At 45.6% G+C, this 20,887-nt stretch overlaps 1 protein-coding gene across 4 annotated transcripts in view; it reads left to right on the forward strand.

Annotated features, from left to right (window-relative positions):
- The window catches only part of SEC24C (SEC24 homolog C, COPII coat complex component), a 33,579-nt gene extending 13,442 nt beyond the window's left edge, over positions 1-20,137 (forward strand). For 2 of the 4 annotated variants that reach the window (XM_062001152.1, XM_062001154.1), the window contains 21 exons: positions 572-750; positions 1,397-1,846; positions 3,078-3,208; positions 4,351-4,419; positions 6,155-6,266; positions 6,883-7,010; positions 9,030-9,168; positions 9,568-9,683; positions 10,915-11,039; positions 11,293-11,484; positions 12,322-12,415; positions 12,926-13,042; positions 13,515-13,685; positions 14,018-14,114; positions 14,389-14,534; positions 14,929-15,067; positions 15,747-15,865; positions 16,202-16,381; positions 17,021-17,212; positions 17,622-17,711; positions 18,139-20,137. In XM_062001152.1, coding sequence (XP_061857136.1) covers positions 572-750; positions 1,397-1,846; positions 3,078-3,208; positions 4,351-4,419; positions 6,155-6,266; positions 6,883-7,010; positions 9,030-9,168; positions 9,568-9,683; positions 10,915-11,039; positions 11,293-11,484; positions 12,322-12,415; positions 12,926-13,042; positions 13,515-13,685; positions 14,018-14,114; positions 14,389-14,534; positions 14,929-15,067; positions 15,747-15,865; positions 16,202-16,381; positions 17,021-17,212; positions 17,622-17,711; positions 18,139-18,279 — 3,127 coding nt within the window. In that variant the 3' untranslated portion in view covers positions 18,280-20,137. The remainder of the gene's footprint in view (positions 1-571; positions 751-1,396; positions 1,847-3,077; positions 3,209-4,350; positions 4,420-6,154; positions 6,267-6,882; positions 7,011-9,029; positions 9,169-9,567; positions 9,684-10,914; positions 11,040-11,292; positions 11,485-12,321; positions 12,416-12,925; positions 13,043-13,514; positions 13,686-14,017; positions 14,115-14,388; positions 14,535-14,928; positions 15,068-15,746; positions 15,866-16,201; positions 16,382-17,020; positions 17,213-17,621; positions 17,712-18,138) is intronic. The other 2 variants (XM_062001153.1, XM_062001155.1) reach the window with 1 other exon arrangement.
- Positions 20,138-20,887: the final 750 nt, after the last annotated feature.

The following is a 20,887-nucleotide window of genomic DNA, read 5'->3' on the forward strand; positions in this document are numbered from 1 at the left end:
CTGGAGCGTGCTGCTCTCTGTCGTTACTGAGTAATTCCTTGGTATTGATTGTGTGTCCCTTTCTGTTACTGATCCCTGAGTTATCTTCATCTAAAGCTCTTTGGCATCTTCTCCAGAAAGATGTTGCCATTACCTCCATAGTAAAAGTGGCAATAGTCACCTCTGCTTCACTCCCATGCTGCTATGGGGGAAGGTGGTGGCTTTGTGTTTCCTTTTGGTTAAGCTGAGCACTGTCAGCTGGTGAGTCCACATCCTTTGAGCAACAGAGCGTTCTTACATGGCTGTGCAGGCCTTGCTGTGGTTCACCCTGTAGACTCTTGCAGCATTTCTGATTTGTTGGGATAACTGAAGTGGATTTAATACAATTCTAGAAGCATGGAGTTTGTGTTTTAAGAACTGAGGAACTTGTTTGATGGAAGGGATTCGGAGCCGTTCTGAAACGGAGCCTACAGTGTTGTGTGTAAATAGTTGAGCTCCAACTAGTGTTCATGTGGTAGAAAAATTTTAAAAGGCACGGAGAATTGCAGTTGCTGACAAGGAGTCCAGTGAAGTTTCTCCTCTTCCTTCTCAGGCCACCTGCCTCTCAGCCGTTTCTGCCAGGCTCAGCCCCGACTCCCGTCAGCCAGACGTCGACCTTCCAGCAATATGGGCCCCTGCCAGCCAGTGTCCAGCAGCTCAGCAATCACATGGCAGGGATGACAGTTGGCAGCACTGCAGCCTCTGCTCCTCCCCCAGCTGGACTGGGCTACGGTGAGGTTTCCTGGCTGCAGAAATACGCTATTGCCTTTCGTCTGTGAAATTGCTAACATACAAGATTTGCTCTTGTCAGTGATGTCAGGAGTAGGGGATGAAGATTTGTCCAGGATTTCTCCAACCTTTTGGCAATGTGTGTGTCACAAATTATCCTCAGAAATAATGCAGTTGGAAATACAGAAAATGCCAGTTCCATGCTATTAAAACCATGAAAGTCAAAACCATTCTTGAACTACAGACTCCAGCTAAGTGCAGTGTTTGAGAGACTAATGTATTTCAGTTCAGGAAATCAGCAGACAGACTAGTTGTGGTGGTTCTTTTGCAAACTCTTGGCTTTTCCCCTTTTTTCTGGCCCTGAATCCTGAAATGCATTTTGATTATGTAAAATGAGACACTCAGACTTTGAGAGAGAGGACAATGAAGGAGCTAACAAGTTTCTGATCCCCTGGAGGAGTTTCAGCTCTCTGGTCACTGTAGGATGGTGCATACTTAAGGTTTGTCTCTGTTAGTGCTGGCAGGTCCATGTGAAGCTGAGAGGGGTAGACCTGTTTAGATGGTCTAGAGCAAATGGGTTTTGCTTGTGTCTTGATTGTCTTGAGAGCAGAAGAAAATTATGTTTGTCGTCTTTTCTGCTGCTTCTCAGGTCCCTCAACATCGGTGCCCCCAGTCTCAGGAAGCTTTAGTGCAACAGGATCTGGTCTCTACACACCTTACACTGCGAGCCAAGGGCCCCCTCCCACCAGTGTGTCTCAGGGTCTTCCTTTGGCACAGCCTCCGTTTCCTGGTCAACCAATATCGACTCAGCACCCACCTACTCAAGTCCCTGGTTTTGCCTCGCCTCCTTCTTCTACAGGGATTGGACCTTCCTCTTACCCTCCTACCACGGGTGCCCCAAGGCCACCTGCCATGCCAGGCCCACCACTGCCTGGGCAGACACTTGCTGGACCACCAACATCCCAGCCTAACCACGTATCCTCACCACCACCTCCAGCAGCCCTGTCGGGGCCGCACCCCGGGCCTCCCCTGAGTGGCCTCCATGGGCCGCCTCCCTCCGCTCATCCTCCTCAGCCAGGATACCAAATGCAGCAGAACGGTGAGCATTCCTGGGCCGGGAGGTGTGAGCTAAGCTACGTGTGTTCTGTGTCCTGCAAACTGATAACTGGATTTCAGGTTTGTTACCTGGGGGCTCCAGGCTGCACTTCAAAGCTTCCCTCTTGTTTCTCTATGCTCATGTCCAAAGGACAAATCCAAGATAAACTATAGGTTGTGTCATTCTGAGACGTGGGTCATGTGGGTTTTAATCAGATTGAGGTAGCTGTAGGAATCCTAGATTACTTGGCCAAAAAGTCGAGTAATTAGTGCCATAATGCTACAAGAATTTGGAGTCAACATCTTATTCTGAACTTTCATTTGATGTTTGCAACCTCATCTGTTCAAAAGTAGAGATCTGAAAAGCCTTATTATCTTTCTTTGATGTGTGGCCAATGCAGATGTCCAGTTTGTATGAGAGGAGCAGTTAAAGGCTGAAAGGGAATTGCTGCTGCTTATTCTTTAATTCATAAAATGTGTCATTTTCTCCAGTAGAACTTTTCACATTCTGTGAATGCTTAGAAGTAATACCAGTTAGGCTTCTGAGTTATGAGCAGTTTTGGCTGATTTTTAATCATTAACATTTAACCATAGCTAGGACAGAGTAGTCATAGGCAACTGAGACTTCCCCACGCTGCTTGGCACAGCTGGCCAGGTAAATAACTTCAAAATATCTGTCTGAATTGCTGTGAACTGTGAGGACAAGAATGGGCTAAATCCTTTCAGTCAGTTATAGAGTAAGAGCATAACTTCAGGTAGTTCCAGAACAAGAGAGACAATCATGCATGAAACTATTAGTGTAGTTTCAGACAAGCCAAAACCACCTGAGAAAAGTCCTTGCATAGCTGTAGTTTAGAAGTGGCTGATCTGTAGCTTGTTGAGCTGTTCTGAGTATACTTTCTGTTAGGCACTCCTGCAGTTTAACTTAGGTGTTTGCAGTGCATGATCTTGGGTGTGTTCTAACCATGATATCCTAAAGGACTTACGTTAATCTAAAAATCTGTGTGTCCTTAGGGGCTGTTTTAAGGAGCACCATATGCATCAGTTGATTGGGTGGTTGACAGAGAGGTACAGACCCCAGCTGAAACACTGTGATGAATGCATTTAATCCTGGAGAACTGAAAGCATGGCAATTTCTCTCGTGTTTTAATGATGATAGGAAAAGCACCAGGTGTCTTACAAGGAAAGGCCTGGTATTAGCCATGGATTGATGTTGCTGTCCCTTTCTTGTTAAGGTTCTTTTGGGCAGGTGAGGGGTCCCCAGCCAAACTATGGAGGAGCCTATCCTGGAACACCAAACTATGGAAGCCAACCTGGACCACCACCTCCAGCAAAGCGCTTGGATCCAGATTCCATTCCTAGCCCTGTAAGCTCACTTTGTTCTTGCCAATGTGTCCTCCATAGTGTCTTCACATAGAACAGAGCTGACAAAGAGCAAAGCTGAAAAGAGGTTTCCCATCCTGAAGAACATCAGTCTGTGTTCCTGCTTACTTCTCTGTCGTATGTCCAGCTCCGTGGCTTTGTTATGAGTAAGCCCAGAAGCAGTGTTTTTCTTGGTGACTCGAGAAAAGGCACTGTGTATGCCAATCAATGCTCTAATTCTCTACTGTGCCACATTTGGAGAATCCTGGAGGGCTTTGATTAAGCTTGTTTCCCCATTTCTGGATTCTTGCTTAATGATTTTCCAAGGTGAACTCATTTCATGTTTTGAGGTAACAGTCTATGAACTGTATGATCTACATTTAAGGTAGGGTTAGTGAGAGATGCTTGTAGTGCTTCCCTTTTCCTATCATCTGTCAAAAAGCTGGCTAGCATTTGTATTCAGTCATGACACTACTTCATTTAAATACAGACAACTTCTCAAATTGGGCTGATCTTTCAGAATGAGGGTTCTGAGAAAGGACAAGCAGTGGTGTGTAATGGTGAGCAATGGTGAGCCTGGCAGTATCCTTGCCGCTAGTCCACTGTGGTGTTCCTTCCACTGCTGCTCATGCTCTTGTGCTGTTGTCTCAAAGGCCACAGTCAGTTGATAAAAAGAAGCTTTTCGAGGGCAGTGCTCTTCAGGACTTTTGCTGCTAGTCAAAGAACACAATATGCCCAGGCTCCAGATTTATGTGACGTTCATGACCCTATTTGTTTTTGTAGAGCACAAGAAGTCTATCTTCTGCCTGCATCTTCTCTCTTCCACTAAATGAGCTCTCAAATGGCTTGTGTCAGTTGCCTTTGTTTTAGCATGTTCTTAAAGCATAAATCCCCGGTTTCTAACCGAAAGGAGCACGTGAGCCGCTGCCTCTGTGAGCAATGTGGCCGTGTCCTGGCAGCTCTGGTTTGGGGATCAGTGTGTGCTGCAGAGCTGGTGTTTCCTGTTGCATGAACCAAAGTCCAAATGTATCTAATTCCAGTGCTACAGGTTTGGGTAGAGAGAAGTACCATAATTACTAGTTTTTGGTTTATTATTCTCTTCTCTTTTTCTTTTTTCCTTTGTGGCACTCTATTTCTTTTAAAAAGCAACTTAATGAGCTGCCACCACAGCAGAAACCCAGGCACAGAATAGACCCAGATGCAATTCCTAGTCCAGTAAGTGCTCTATCTATGTCAATTGTAGTCTGTGTGTTGGTGACCATCTGTGCATGCCTGAAACCTGAACTTCACCTCACTAACCCTCCATCATGAGTCCTTTACCCTTTCCTTGCTATTTTCTGCTTGCCTTGTCAAAATGAGTAACACTGCACCACAAGAGGTTGTTAAAATCTTCTGTGTTGAATGGTGAGGCAAGAGAAAGCAGATTTTCAGAAACAGATCATGAAGAATGTCTCCCCTTCACTTTGTCTGGTCTTCAGAATCTCTCTTTCATCAGGTTCCCCGTGGCGTTTTCAGTGTAAGCCATCAATATAATTGTCCATACAATGTGTGTCTTGTGTGAACAGACACATAGCATGAGCCTTTGTAGCCATGTTTTCTACCAGTTCTGAGCAGAATTTGATTACTGTTCTTGCTGCTATACAAGTACTGGGCTGATGCTTTGAAGATCGAAAATGGCAGATGAACTGTTTCCTTTTGATGTTAATACCTGATACAAATCTTCTGGTAGATGAATAGGAGGCATGGGGAGCTATAAACATTCTCTCATTATCTGTGCTCATGCATAACCATTAAATTTTGGATCAGAAAATTTAATGTTGATATGTAGAAAGTCTTCCTAAAGAAAGGAAAAAGCAGCTACCTTTTGGATTGGAAGGAGAAAACCCCACGTGTGGATTCGTTACCTTCGTATCGTCTCTTCCTTGTTTAGCTAAAATTGCTCATAGAACAGGTACCAGTGGTGAGATCAGCAGCATCCATCAGTCTGTACACTTGTGAAATGGGTCCAGGTTTACCCTGGAGGAGTCACTGCCTGATGCTGTGGGAGGCTTTCTGCTGGCAGCTTGGAATCCTTAGCGAGAGAGTACAAGTTCTGCCGTGCAAACTTCACGATTCACTTGAAGCCCAGGCACATGTGTTTGGGGCCCAAATAAGATCAGAAGAACGACTGCAACTTGGGTGCTTTCATTCAGGCTCCAGTGTGGAAATGTCGTTAAAACTGTGTGTAGGTACAGTTTTCTGTCCTTGCACAAAGGGCAGTGGAGGTGTTAATCAAGTGGAAGTGCTCCATGCATTTCCATTACCTAAAGCACATTTGTGTTCCTGAGGAATTTTAAAGGCTAAGAAATTGGAGACCTTTACTGACTTGTACTGAGAAGTTTGAGTCAGTGACATGGCTTCTGAAACCTCACTTTCCACATCCCCAGAATTCAAATCACAAGCTTGAGCACCATGGAGTAATGAAGACTTCCACCTGAGCTTGTAGGCATCTGTCTCTACCTCAGTTACAGTGGCTGGAAATACACACATGCTGAGAACGTAACAGAGAGGAGAAGCCAGCTTATCCATAGAACCTCAGCCTGAACCTTACAGAAGCTTCTAATTTTGGTTTGGCTAGGACCAGTATTCAGGGGAATGCTACTAAAATCTCCTTTCTTGATCTATTTGGCTTCTGTGAGTTCAGATCAGGCCTTCAAACACACAACTACTCAAAGTACTTGGGGACAAATACTATTTTCAACTTGTGCTTTATTGTCAGTCATTAAGAGGTATTTGAAACCCAACTGAGAGGTGACTGCTTGGCAAAACTTACTTGCTTTACACTTCTTATTTTTAGAAGTAGTAATGTTTGCCCTAGATCCCCTTTTCACTGCCTTACAGACATAGATTTCATATTTTACAGTGCTTGAAACCAAGGCTCCAAATATTAACGTGTTGTTTCCCATCACAGATTCAAGTGATTGAGGATGACAGAAGTAACCGTGGGTCAGAACCATTTGTCACTGGAGTGCGAGGGCAGGTCCCACCTCTTGTTACTACAAACTTCTTGGTGAAAGATCAAGGTGAAGTATTTTTCTTAAACCACAGAAAGCCAGTGACAGAACCATCTGTGTCTTTAAAGGAGGAGTTTGAGGACTTTTCAGTGGCTGGGGATGTGTGTTTTACCAAGAGAAGCTTAGTTCCAACAAGAGCTAAGAACCAAACGAACTGGCAGTGTCATCTGAATCGGATTGGGAACGGTGGGGTTTTTCACACGAGTGGGATGTCAGCTGCTCCATGGGCAGCTTAGAGAAGGGCTACTTTGTCTTTTCATTTCTCACACTTTTTTTGAGACTTAAAGCTCCCTTAAAACTTGAGAATCCTCTTCTACAGTGGAGCACTTCAGCCAAAATTAAGATATCAGACAGTAGAAATGCTTGAGTTGAGTGTTCTGCCTCTATTACATTTAAGTGTGCAGAAAGTGGAACAGGAATTCCCTTTTCATGTGGAGTCAAGTTGAGATAAGGGCTTGGGTTATACAGAGTTAATCAGAAAGGCATTTTGTTTGGAATTCAGGTCTTACCTAGATTGAAATTGGTTGTTTAGGTAAGCTCTTAGTCTCTGTGGCTTAACAACACGACTTTGGACATAGACTTAACTTGTACTGAATGTTGTGGGGCTTTTTGCTTTGTTCCCCAGGTAACGCAAGCCCCCGCTACATCAGATGCACATCTTACAACATCCCCTGCACCTCAGACATGGCCAAGCAGTCCCAAGTTCCCCTAGCTGCTGTCATTAAACCGCTGGCTACTCTACCCCCGGAGGAGGTGAGAACCATCTGCAGTTACATCTGCACTGGATGCTCTCTGAACTTGTCAGGAGAATGCTGTTGGATGTCAACGTGGAACAGATACGTGGAGAAGGAATGTTCAGTTTATGAAGACTTGTTAAATGTTGAGTCTCCCACATGTGTGGGAGAGCTGTGTGAGGCAGAAGAGCATTGTGTTTGAAGCATCCAATATTTTGATCACCATGATAATTTCAGCTTCTCTGCAGTAACTCTCAAGCACTATGGCCAAATGACCAAGTATTTAAATGGTTGCTAATCACTGGTGTTGGCTTCTGGGATGTCAGGTTGTGGAACTAGATGAGAACGTAGCAGCAGCACTGATGAAGCTGTCTGATTTGCACATACATGCTCAGCACTATGGGCTGACAGCACAGGATCGAGTACTGGGCACTGCTGGGCTGCACTTGTATTTCTGCCCTTCTCTGTGCAGCACTTACTTCCTTCTAGGTGTAAAGTGTGGCTGGCTGGCCTTTTACTCGCTGTGGTTGAGACTGTTAGACCTAGAAGTTGTCTAAAATGCTCCAAATACTCTGACTGGTGTAGCATGAGCCTGCTTGGAGCAGTGACATCAAGATGAGTATGCTTGGAACACGTGGGCAGTATTCTGTGCCTTGTTAAACTCGACTTTAGCACCTGCTGAGGAAGGAATGTTCTCTGGGCTTTAAAGGTCGTTTTTTTCCTGTTGCTTTGCGTTTAATGTTCCTAAGCCACAGCTGGGGTTTTGCAAACTGCTTGGTGATAAAACTGAGTTGTGAAGTTAATCCCTGTATTGCTGTTGTTGCTGGAATTTAAAAGGAGCACAACAGGAGAATGTGGTCTTATTTGAGAAACTCAGAGGCTTGTGGAGCTGCACATTATTAGAGAAGCTTTACAAACAGCTAGTTAAGTCTCCTGGTATGTTCATGCTCTGAACAAACACTTGTGATATCCAGAAAAAACATGGCTGAGATCAGAAAATCGCCCTGGAGATCAGTCATCTTCTGGCATTGGGAAGTTCTTTACAGCAAGGGCAAGCTCCCCGTGGAGAGGCCCTTCTGACAGATGAAGCCTCAGCTGTTCAGAGCAGTAAGACTGTAAACAGACCGAAGGCTTAAAGTCTTGCTAATGAGGGGATCAATGTCTCATGAAAATACCTCATTCAGATCAATCTAGAATATGCAGAAATGCAGCACCTGGTTGCCAGATTCGGGACCACTGCAGTGCACACTTCAGAAAGCAAAGCTTGAGGCTTCAGAGACAAATATCACTGCATTTTGGGAGGAAGTGGTTTGTGACAAATTACACTTAGCACTGCGTGTTTACAGCACCCTTGTAGTTTGTTTGCATGCATGTTATTGGGGGAGAGCCTGAGGAAGAAAGCTGGTTGTGTGGAAGTCCAATACCAACCTTTCTGACAGTCCTTATGGATATACTGTATCTCATGGGAGACTTCAAAGATACAGTATAGCCTGGATGCTTGATGCTCTTAAATACATGGAATGCAATGACTGACTTATAGTTTGTCAAAAAGCTTGCTTTCTACAAGGAAAACTCCTGAGAGGTGAAGAGTTGCTTTTGAAACGCCCAACCTGTGGTGAAACATAGGTTGCTCCTAGCTTATGGCAGCTGTTCTTTGCGTGGCTTCAGTCCTTTGTGTTCCCTTGGGATACATCTGTGCTGTGCAGTGTGGTATTCCTGCTGGAGCTCATGTTCCTCAAGCAGGCTGCTGTGTAAGGTAGGGCAGCCCTGTGCAGATGTGTGTTTGTGTCTAAGTGAGGTGTCCCATCAGTGACTGCAGCCCACAAAGAACTGCTGTGTTAGAGCTTGAGTTAAACAGCATTTACAGAATGGTTGTTCAGGCCTCCCCTACCCCATACACTCTCTCCCACAGCTGCTCTGTACACTATGCAGTGCACAGGGAGACAGCTGGAAAGCTCTGCAATATGTGTGGTTATTCCTTTCTCATCATCATGTGACTTTTCTTGCTCTGTTGGGGTTTTTCCCCCTGCTCCCACAGGCCCTTCCTTATTTGGTAGACCATGGAGAATCTGGTCCTGTCCGATGCAATCGCTGCAAGGCCTACATGTGCCCTTTTATGCAATTCATTGAGGGTGGCAGGAGGTTCCAGTGTTGTTTCTGCAGCTGTGTCACTGAGGGTAAGGCTCCTGCTGGAAATTGTTTCTTTCTGGAATGAGATGCCAGCAAATGAATCTTTCTGATGCTGTGATCATTTATAATGTGTTTTGGGCTTTAATGTGTGCTTAATCTTGTAAAAAGACCTGATGATAAAACATGTTCAGTGCTCAGTTCTAAAATTATGCAGTAGTGAGTGCACAGTGTGCCACTTGGAGCATAAGATGAACTGGAACCACTTTGTGTTTCTTGGGTTCAGTGGTGCTCTTAAATTGCATTAGTACTTCAGTAATACTTGCATGCTAGCACAGAGTGCTAGGAACAGCAGCAACTGTCCTGCAGTTCCATTTGAAACAGCTATTGCCATGTTAGCAATCTGGGCACAGTGTTTAACATGAGCTTGGTGGTTTTCCCTTCCCCAGTGCCACCCCACTACTTCCAGCACCTGGATCATACTGGAAAGCGAGTAGACTTCTATGACCGACCGGAGTTATCCCTGGGGTCCTATGAGTTCCTAGCAACAGTTGACTATTGCAAGGTACGTTGCTGTGTGTTTATTACTGTGTTTTGGTTTGCTTTTGAATAAAAAGTCCTCTCCTGAAAGTAGGAATTCTGTGGATTGTCTGGGGCTGCCTTCTGGCTGGCAGAGGTAATGAACACCGTTAATCCAACCCGCCTTGTCCTCTAAAATCACGTGCTTGTCTACTGAATTGCCAGAGTAGAGCAAGTCTTGATCACACATGATATGATTGTACTATAACTGCCTTTGTGACTCTTTTCTGGAGCTGTATAAGCAGCTGTAGCTGCTGTTACCTCAGCAGTCCTGAGGAGGGACTCTCCTGCAGTAGTCATTGGGGCAGAAGGAGACTGTAGGGGAGACTGCAGAAGAGTGCATTAAGTGTGCAATGTGCCACTTGTTGCCTTTGGAACTTAAACTTCAAATAGAGCCCTAGTGCTTAAAAACACAAGAATAGTGTGGAAACACACCTTGTCAGAGCTGGTTCACTTTGAAATCAAAGATTTAAATAACTAACTTTGAAGGAATAGGAAAAATACATGCAAATGTTAATTACAGCAACTTGTATCTCTGCTGAAATAAGTGCTGGGAAAATACATAGCTAAATACTGCAACTTCATACTAGTTAACTTTGGTTTCCTCAGCTTTGCTTCAGGTGTGGGGGGGAAATCAATTGTCTTGCTTCTAACAGCATAAGAGGCATTTTTAATTCAAATGCAATGCTGTCTCTCCAGCTGCTTTGAAACTTCTTCTGCTTTGTTTTTGTTCTGTGTAGCCCTCCCAGTATGGCCTATAGGCTTCAGAAGGCTGTTGACTGGATGAAGTTTTGCTTTTCCCAAAGCAAACCTGATATTTAAGTAGAAGGGAAAGGGTGCAGTTCTCAGAGACAAATTTTTTTGCTTTATAGTGATAAAATCTATAACAAGTGTGGTGAGATGCTGAAGTCTTCAACTGGCAGGAAACTTCCCTGTGTACTTTCCCTGTATGGCCTAGCTGTGTAAGTGGATGACTTAGTTATACCCAGCCTGTCCTTCACTGAACAATGGCAAAATCAGTCTAGGACATGTTATACTGGGCCATTCCAAGCACAGTGTGCTTGGGCAGTGATAGGAGAAGGATCTGAAGAAACAACTGCTGCTCACAAGTAGAAAAGTACATGAAAGCTCTTAGAGTGTTGACCAGCATTCGTGTGTGCTACAGAGCTGGTCTGTGGGCTGCACTAGAAATGTGACTTCTTCCCTCTCTTCCACAGAATAACAAGTTTCCCAGTCCACCTGCTTTCATTTTCATGATTGATGTGTCTTACAATGCTGTGAAGAGTGGCTTAGTGAGGCTAATATGTGAAGAGTTGAAGTCACTTCTAGATTACTTGCCCAGGTAGGTACATCCTGTACTACTGCAGCCAGTCAAAATGAGGGAGATGGTCACTTACCCCTTTAAACCAACTAGAGACTGAAGAATTCTTTGATAATATTATCAAGCTTTTCCTCAGGCAAAGGCCAAGCTCAACATCTAACTAGGTGAAAATGGTTTTTTCCTCCTTTCATTTTTCCCCTATGCCTTGTTGTGCTGGGTGCTGTGTGCTGGTGTCACTGCCACTGAGGTGTGAAGGCAAGTGTGTTTCTTACAGGGAAGGCAACATGGAAGAATCAGCCATTCGAGTAGGCTTTGTCACCTACAACAAAGTGCTGCACTTCTACAATGTGAAGAGCTCATTGGCACAGCCACAAATGATGGTTGTCTCAGACGTGGCAGATATGTTCGTGCCACTCCTTGATGGCTTTCTGGTGAACGTGAATGAGTCCAGGACAGTTATTGCCAGGTAACAGAGATTTACCAGGTGTTAACTTCTTCTTTGGTAGATTCAAGTGTTACATATTTATTTGTCATGTTATTCACCTAGAAATCACTCTGTGTGTGTATTTTAACTTTCTATACTCTTTGAGATTAAGCTGGTCAAGTAGGAGGGGAATATTCTGGGGGAAAGGGTGGATTTGGCTCATGGCTCATCATTGGCAGAAGGAGGAGGGGGGAAATTGTGTGTGTCTATCTGATCTTTGTTCTGTGGAGAAAATGGAATGAGTGGGATGGAGAAGGTAAAATCTAGAAGAAAGATAAATTAGCCAAGTTTTGGAAGAGTGTTTAGCATGAAACTTGAACTCTAATTAAGCTGTGGTGTGTACACAATTACCTTTGGGAACTAGAGCTGGCACTGCATGTCTTCAAAGACAATTTCTGGCCTGTTTTGTAGTGCATTAACAAGCAGAAACACAAAACTGAGTTAAACCTAGTAGTCTTTGAGTAGTACCCAGGATGCTTGACAGAGGCCAAGCCTTGCCAGTCCTTCCTAAGAGCTTACTCCTTCCAACATGTATGAGAACATATTAAAACAGCAGAAACAGAGTTGCTGTTGGCCTAGGAATCAGCTGTGGCAGCACTGAGGATGTGGATGGCAGAAAACAGTGAAGAAAGACAGAGCATCATTTTTTTTCCCCACAGATAAATGATGGGATGCTGAATACTGTAAATAGGCAAATTTACAGAGATGTTAGGGACTTGTGTTTAAACCACCTCAGGCTCATAGGTCATCAACTGCAACTGTGTAGCTTTTCCAATTAAATGGAATCTCAGATTCCTCCTTTTTCCTGTTCTTTGCTAGTTTACTGGATCAGATTCCAGAAATGTTTGCAGACACAAGAGAAACAGAAACTCTTTTTGCACCCGTGATTCAAGCAGGATTGGAGGCACTGAAGGTTAGTGAATGCATTGTCAATGCAGGCTGTTTTCAGTCTGAGTACTCTGAAGTTCATATTCTGCTAACACTCTTGAATAAAACAGTCCTAAAGTGTTCTGTAAGTCTCCTAGTGGTAGTTGTGCTGCATGGAGGGAGTACTTGCCTCATTCTTCAAGTGCATGTACTTCCCATTCTGTGTAGCTCTCTGTCTGGGGTTTGTAACTCAGACTTGTCCATCCTGATGGAATTGATTGCCTGTGTGATTCCATCCAGAGCTGCTCATGTAGCTCTCTTTGCCTGTCATGGAAGTCCTTAGAAATCTCTCTTAAGCTCGGTTTCATGACAGTTGCTCCCTGTGTTGGATGCCCCTGAAGTAACCCAAGTGATGACTGAGCCTGTGTCTGACAGCGAGCCTTCCTGGCGTAAAGCAGCGAGGGAATGAGGCTGTTTAATGCTATCCCTGAATCACAGTTTCTCTTACAGCATTAATAGATGTTTCTAACCCACCCTACTGCACTCTTTCCTGCAGGCAGCTGAGTGTGCTGGCAAGCTCTTCATTTTCCACACCTCTCTGCCCATTGCAGAAGCTCCAGGGAAGTTAAAAAACAGGGATGATAGGAAACTGGTCAACACGGATAAGGAGAAGGTAAGAATGGCCTGCCTGGTGCTTATGTAACAGGGCTCTCTTAGACACTTCATGGGATAAAACAACTCTGAAGCAACCTGACATGCTACCCCTGTAATTGTTTAGATGTAACCATCCCAGCTAATACCTTTCAGCACTGCACTTTATCATCTGTTCTCAAGCAAAGCTGTGTACACTTGACATTGTAAGGCCAGCTCTGGTGTGAGAACGAGGAGAGAGATCTACATTCTTAAACAGGATAAAGTACTATAGCTGGGTTAAAGTAAGTGTGTTGAACTTGCAGTTAAAGCAAGATGTGTAGTCATTTCTGTACTATGCAACAGTTCTGCAGAGGCAAGGTCAGGAAGAATCTATAGGGTCCTGATTTCCCTGAAGAGAGACTTTAAAGTGTATTGACTGCGATTGTAAACTGGATCTCACTTTAGTTTCCCGACCACAAACCTCTGATCTCATCTCTTACTTTCTCTCTCAGGCTTTGTTTCAGCCACAGACAAGCTTTTACAACAACTTGGCCAAGGACTGCGTGGCCCAGGGCTGCTGTGTGGATCTGTTCCTGTTTCCAAACCAGTATGTGGATGTGGCAACACTTGGGGTAGTACCTTACCAGACAGGAGGCTCCATTTATAAGTATGCTTATTTCCAGGTAAGGGGCTTGGGCTGGGCTTTGAGCTCAGTAAGAATTGTTGGTTAGTTGAGAGTTCTGTGTCATAGTGTGAGCCATAGTGAACAAGTACTTCTTTGGAAGCAAACTGCCACTTAAATCAAGACTTCCACTACTGATATTTTGGTAGCTTTTGTGTCTTTACACAAGATGTCTCTTAAAACAAGAAGAGAAGCTGTGCTGTTCCCATTTAGCCCAGCATTTATTGGCAGGGGCTGAGGCCCTGTGCCTCGGCTGCTGTAGTTTTAAACAGCTCTGTGGTTTATGAAGCAGCTTATGGGAGCATGAAACTTGAATTAGTGCCTGTGTTCTAGCTGGAGACAGACCAGGAGAGGTTCCTGAATGACTTGAGAAGAGACGTCCAGAAGGAAGTGGGATTTGATGCCGTGATGAGAGTGCGCACGAGCACAGGTGGGTGGCAGCGTGAGTCCTCAGAAGCTGGCTGCTTCAGGCATGTCATAGGGCAAAGTAAGAGACTTTTCCCTAGTTTAAATTGCCTTGAGACTAGGCTCTGCAAAAAGCTCTGCTAAAGCTTTGAAATCCTAGGACTTGTGGAGACTGAACAAAGATCCCTGCTGAAATCTGCCAAGGGAACTTAGTGTCTCCCATGACAGGAGTTTCAGGGCTGGCTGCCTTGTTACTCTCTTGAAGGTGGTGGCTCATGTGAGGGTTTTTCCTTTTTTAGGTATTCGAGCAACCGACTTTTTTGGAGCATTCTATATGAGCAACACAACTGATGTAGAGATGGCAGGTTTGGACTGTGATAAAACAATCACAGTGGAATTCAAGCACGATGACAAACTGAGTGAAGACAGTGGTGCACTCCTTCAGGTGAGGGGAGAGGCTTTCCAGGAGGAGTGAGGGAATTGTCCATGGAACCGTGTCAAGGCGGAACCGAACCTCGGCTGGGGAGAGTTGCCAGTTGCAGAGGAGGAACTGCTTGTTCTTTCCTCCTACCCATTACTGTACCCTTAACCTTTCAGCATACTTGTTCTCAGGGTGGCCTAGACTGTTTCAAACTCTAGCCTGTTAATAGAAGCTGTTAATGTTGCTGCTTGTTAGCTTTCATTGACCCTGATTCTTAGCTTTTAGCTTATTGTGCAAGTCTTTTACAAGTTATTTAGGCATCTGAGTCCTAGTTTTTAATGAAGTCTGTTCAGACTCTGCCTTTCTTGTTGTAGCAGGACCTCATGTTTCCATACCCTGTCCTTTTTGTCCCCTGCAGTGTGCTCTGTTGTATACAAGCTGTGCAGGCCAGCGCCGGCTCCGCATTCACAACCTCTCCTTAAACTGCTGCACGCAGCTCGCTGACCTCTACCGGAACTGTGAGACAGACACACTCATCAATTACTTGGCTAAATATGGTGAGGGTACTCCTGGTAACGAGTATTGCAGCCTTTAACTGCTGTTAAAACGCCTGTTGCCATCCAGTGACACCTGTTTAATCTCTTTGCATCAAGTGTCGGGGCAATCCTGACGCTTCAGTCATCTCAGGAAGGAGCATAAGACTGCGGCGATAATGTTGCTTGGGGCCAGAGGTGTGGATAGAGGGTGTAGGCTTATCCTTCATACAACTTCTTAGGTCTGTCTTCTTTTTGTACTGACAGCAGTCCGAATCCATGGTCTTTGCCCATAGATCTGGGTTAAGTATCATACTTGTATGCATTGAACCCTATTTTACCCTTCCTAGCTTGCAGTAAAAGCCTACAAATGCATCAGAGATTGAAAATGGACAGCTCTAAATCTACTGAAGAAAGATGGCCAGGCTATAAAGGGAGTTTTTGTAGTACCTCATGCTTTCAAGTGTCCATAAGTTAATTTTGAAGTGCATGGGAAATAGAGAATTGAAGAATATGGAGTAAATGAGCTTCTTCAGATTATCAGTAGGAATGTGTCATCTCTTTCCCACAAGTCTGAAGGGGAGGGGACAAGAATTTCCTAAACAATACTTGTTTAAGTTTACTTTGTGGCAGTAGTTTGGGTTCTGCACTGTTCCTGAGCAGTCCCTTGATAGCCATCCACGTGTCTGCTCTTTCCGTGCAGCGTATCGTGCGGTTCTGAACAGCCCCGTGAAGACCGTCCGAGATGCGCTGGTCAGCCAGTGTGCCCAGATCCTCGCTTGCTATCGAAAGAACTGTGCTAGTCCCTCTTCTGCTGGCCAGGTAAACTCCACACTTGCCACTTGAATCACGGGCTCAGGTGTTCAAAGATGGTCAGGGCTTCTTCCTGCTTAATGTACTCAAAAAGCCCCTTCCAAATCTCTGCTGAGCAAAGCCTCAGGGAGGTAGAGAGACTGCAGTTAAAGCTGTAGTCATGAATGGCTTCTGGGATGTCTGTGTGGAGTGCAGGAAGCACTGCCTGCTCCAGGGAAAGGTTTTGCATTACTTTGGCAGGGATTCCCAGCTTCCTCCCTCACAGCTGTACCCTTTGTTAGTTCATGGCAAGCCTCGTTTCATCCAGCACAAGCTGACCAGCTTTTACCTGCTCGTGCCCTGTAGCTGATCCTCCCTGAATGCATGAAGCTGCTCCCTGTGTACTTGAACTGTGTGCTGAAGAGCGACGTCCTTCAGCCTGGCCCCGAGGTCACAACGGATGACCGTGCCTACATCCGCCAGTTGGTCACATCCATGGACGTGGCAGAAACAAACGTGTTCTTCTACCCCAGGCTTTTGCCCCTGGTGAGTACTTGAGGACATGCTTACCACTTGAGACTTGCTGTTGCCTTGCCTTGTCGTGGGGACTGCCGTGTGCATTTTTCAAGGGAAAGAGATTTGAGAAGGATTTGGGATGTGCCATCTGCTGGGACTTAATCCCACTCAGTGATACATGCACTACTGCATCTTGTCAGCTTTCTGGGGGATTGTACTCCTGAGCTGTGAGCGTGAGACTAGTGACAAAGAAGACACTTTTGACCCTTTCATAGTCAAAGTTCTGTATCTTCTCGTACCTTTATGTTGTCATTTCCCGAACTGCCAGGCAACTGCGTGTGCTGCTCTGATTTTTCCAGTGTCATAGTTGCTGGAATAAAACTTAACAACTAACTACACTCCTACTCCAGGAGGCAATGTTGGAACTACAGAGTTATTTCACAGAAATCTTGTTTTCTTTTGCTGACCAGGAGACTCTGGTCTGCTTCTGTGTCACATTCAATAAGAAAACCAAGCCAAGGAGGGTGAGACTTCAGCCTCTGCAGTCTTAGGAGCCCTAGAAACGAGAGAACTGTCGAGGTCTTAATGGCAGCAGTTGTCAGGACGTTATGATCTGGTGTATAGCCCTGAATTCGTTCGTTCATTCATTCATGTCTCACTTTAAACCAGACCAAAGCGGATGTTGACAGCGACGCCTTGCCAGCAGCAATCCGGAACTCAGAGGAGCGGCTCTCCAAGGGCGACATCTACCTGCTGGAGAACGGGCTCAACATCTTTGTGTGGGTGGGAGTCAACGTGCAGCAAGGCCTGATCCAGAACCTCTTTGGGGTGTCATCCTTCAGTCAGATCAGCAACGCCTTGGTGAGCTGGGTGACGGAGCAGGGATGACAGTGGCTTTGATAGTCGCCCAAAACTTTGCACAAAGAGAGAGCAAGCTGAGAAAATAGCATTTAGTTTTGTAAGCTAGGAACAAGAGAAGCACAGGTTTGTGAAGCTAGGGATAATATCCCTAGTCTGGGCATGGTTTGGCCTGGCTTGGTTCGATGAGCCACACTTCCATGGAGGGTGAGGGGAACTGTCAATATGTAAATGGAACAAATACTTGACCTTTACTTTTGATACTAAATTCTCCTTAAACTAGTTGAGACCAGAGAAGTTTGTGTGTTACTGGGGACAGACCTGTCTCTACCTTTATGTAATATGGGGAATTTGTTGTTTAATGTTGCTCTGCTGAGTGTAACTAATGGGGAGTGGGTATCCTTCCTTCCAGAGTACCTTGCCTGTCTTGGACAACCCCTTCTCAAAGAAAGTGCGATCCGTTGTCGACATGCTTCGGGTGCAGAGATCCCGCTACATGAAGGTAAAAACTTTGTCCCTCACTCACAGCTTTAAACCCCCAGCCCTTCTGGCAGAGCATGCAATGCCTGGACATGCTGTAGTGCTGAGCTACTTCTTCCTGATTTCATACACGTGATTCAAAGCAAGTTTTCAAGGATATGGCCAAAAAAGATAATGTTGCTACTTGTGCAGCTCTAAAACTAATTGTTTTCAGACCTCTTGCAATACTGTATTGCACAGACCACATCTGTGGTGTTTTACCTCCATTTAGAAAGGCTTGAGCCTTAACCAATCTTAGGTACAGTCAGAGCAGGCAAGCCACGAATGCTGTGATTGTGGTTCTCTGGATTTTTGAGCTTTTTGCTCTTTTTGCCAAGAAAATGAATCCTGCCAACTACTCACTGTGGGTCTCATTCTTGTTTTGTTTTGGTTTGGGCTTTTTCTTGCAGTTAATAATTGTGAAGCAAGAAGACAAGCTGGAAATGCTCTTCAAACACTTTCTAGTGGAGGACAAGAGCCTGAGTGGGGGGGCTTCATACGTGGACTTCCTGTGTCACATGCACAAGGAGATTCGGCAGCTACTGAGCTAGAGGAGGGAGCGGGGCTGGAACTCAGCAGCGGCATTCAGTCTCCACTAGTGACCTGATCAGAAGGCCCAGCGCCCTCAAAACAAAAGGACAACATAGAAATCTGTACAATTCCATAATTTTTAATACACGTTGCATAAGCAGAATTCCTCTGAACCTCTCCCAGTCCCACGTGCTCCTGGTGAGGGCTACAGAGAAAAACAAAACCCAAAAGGCCTCTGATCCCAGGTCTTTTACTTGCATCTAAATTGTTTCCTGTGCTTGGCAGGAGCTCACCCCCACCCCATGCTCGCTAATCCTGTCGTAATGAATGTAGGGTTTTTTCAGTTCACTGTACATGATTCAACATTGGGTGAAGAAGCGAGAACTCTTCGAACTCGTGGTGGTTGCTGTGTCTGTGCGCGGGTGCATGCTCGGGGCCGGGGAGCACGGGAGGCAGGCCAGGGCGTGGGAGCTGCAGCAGCCCAGCCTCTTGTGCCCCCTCTTCAGAGGGAAACGCCATGTTGCAGAGCACAGATGTATCATGTGGCTGCCTGAACCAGAAGTCCATGGGGAGGGAGCGGTGAGCCAGGGCAAATCTTTCCACACCCTTCCCTGCTGTAAGTTGCTGTGCAGATCTGTGATGGAGTTGAGTGAGCAGCAGTCACCAGCCACTCAGCAGCGTAGGGGCAGAGCTGGTGCTTCCCGCTGGCGTGTGGTGAGTGCTTTCCTTATTGCATGGCTCTGCCCTGCTCAGGCCTCCTGCAGAGCTCACCTGCCTGTCCAGGTGGCAGCAGGAACTAAAGCCTCTTAACCTTAAGAAGAAAACACTTTTAACAGGGTGATATGGGGCTGCAGAGGAACTGGATGCGAAGGATGTGACTGCTTTCAGGCATATTGTTGTGAACCATGTCAAACAAGCACGAGTTTGGTTTCTACTGCTGTAAGTTTGGGATGGCTTTGGAGCCAGGAATATAAGGGAGGGGACAGGAGAATGAAGGCTGATACTGTACTGCAGTAGGTGTAACAAGTACCTGATTTCAGTTACCAAAAGCATCTGGGCCACGGTAAAGAGTTTTTCGTTACTGGATGTTTATACCCCCCTGCCCTGCTGGTCAGCTTGCACAAAACCTTTTTATAAGCCTCTTTGTTAAAGTAAAATACCTCAGACAGATGAATCCATCCCCTCTGGCCACTCTGCTGCTCCATTCTGCAAGGGTGGATGAGGAGGCTCCTGCGAGGAGGGAGTGAGTCGAGTGTGAATCGGACTCAGTTCTAAGGGCTTTGCTTATTCGCTTTGGAAAGGGTCTATTTGAAAAGGTATGTTTCGGCTTGAGCACTGATGGAGTGTTCTGACAGTACCCAGGAGTTCAAGCTACCAACAGCATTAAAAGGGGGAGTGTGGGTGGATTAGAGATCATGTTATCTGGGCTTGGCGTCTCAGAGGAAAGTCCTTGTTAAGATCCAAAAGATATCTGGCTGTGGTTTTAGTTCCCTATCCTGTAGCATGTGTACAAATCCATTGTCCTGATGCTGCTAGTTTGTCTTCCCTCCCGTCACTACACAGAAAGGGGAACAGGAAAACTCTAATGGAGAAACTCTGGAGAGATGCAGTTGACAGAATTTGTGTATGAATGTGGCTGACTTTTTACTCCAGGTCCTGCCTCCAACCAAAAAGGAGTTTTAATGAGAGAGGGGAAAAGAACTTCCCAGGAATATAAAGGCACAGCAACCACAGTTCCACAGATACTAATTTCTAGTATTAATTGGGGAGGGGGTGGGGATGGAAAAGAAATCCTGAATGAACCTTTCATTCTCTTCACTTGTTTTTCCAATGCATCTTTTAATTTGTAAAGAAATAAAAAAACTATATGAAGATGTATTTTATGTCATTGTTAGTAAATAAACACTGCTTATTTTTCCAAACCCTGTATTGTGGGGAGGGAGGGGGAAGGGCTAGCTCTCATGATCCTTGACAGGCCCAACACCCTGCTGCTGACCCACTTCGGCTCTCTTTGTTCCCACTGCAGGATGGTAAGAAACTCAGCAAGGGTGAGCACACAGACGGTGCCGTTTCATCTCAGTGTTGCTTAGATGAGGGCTTGTTCACTTTCTGCTCCTCCTGAGCTCTTGGTTTTGCAGTTTTCCCTTTTCTCTAACACATTTGGGGTTTTTTTGGTCTGCCTTTGCCTTGTGCCAGGGTGAAGTTAGTCTGCAGTCTGCCTTTCTCAGAGACTAGAGCTCCGGCTCAGAGCTGAGAGGGCAGGGGAGCTGGGGGAGCTGATAAATACAGTCCTGGCCGTGGCACTTGCCTGTAGCCTAGCACAGGGCTCCTGTACACGCTGCCAGCCCTACAGCAATCTGTCACAGCAGCGGACAGCTTGTGCAGGACCGGCTGGGCCAAGACATCGCTTTTCAGAGGAGAGAAGAGACTTTCCAGTGTTAAACTGTTCCTTACACCGCTGCTGTTGCATGTTTGTAGTGTAACCAATTTCCAATACCAATTTAGGAGTTTTTTCCCCTCCCTTTGTTCTTTTTTCCCTCCTTTGTCCTTTCCCCCCTTACACACTGCTCCCAGGCCCGTTACTGAAGGGGGCACAGAACAGCACTGTCCCGGGAGCTTCAGCCCCGC

The sequence above is a fragment of the Colius striatus genome, chromosome 8, assembly GCF_028858725.1.
Source record: "Colius striatus isolate bColStr4 chromosome 8, bColStr4.1.hap1, whole genome shotgun sequence".
NCBI classification, from domain to species: domain Eukaryota; kingdom Metazoa; phylum Chordata; class Aves; order Coliiformes; family Coliidae; genus Colius; species Colius striatus.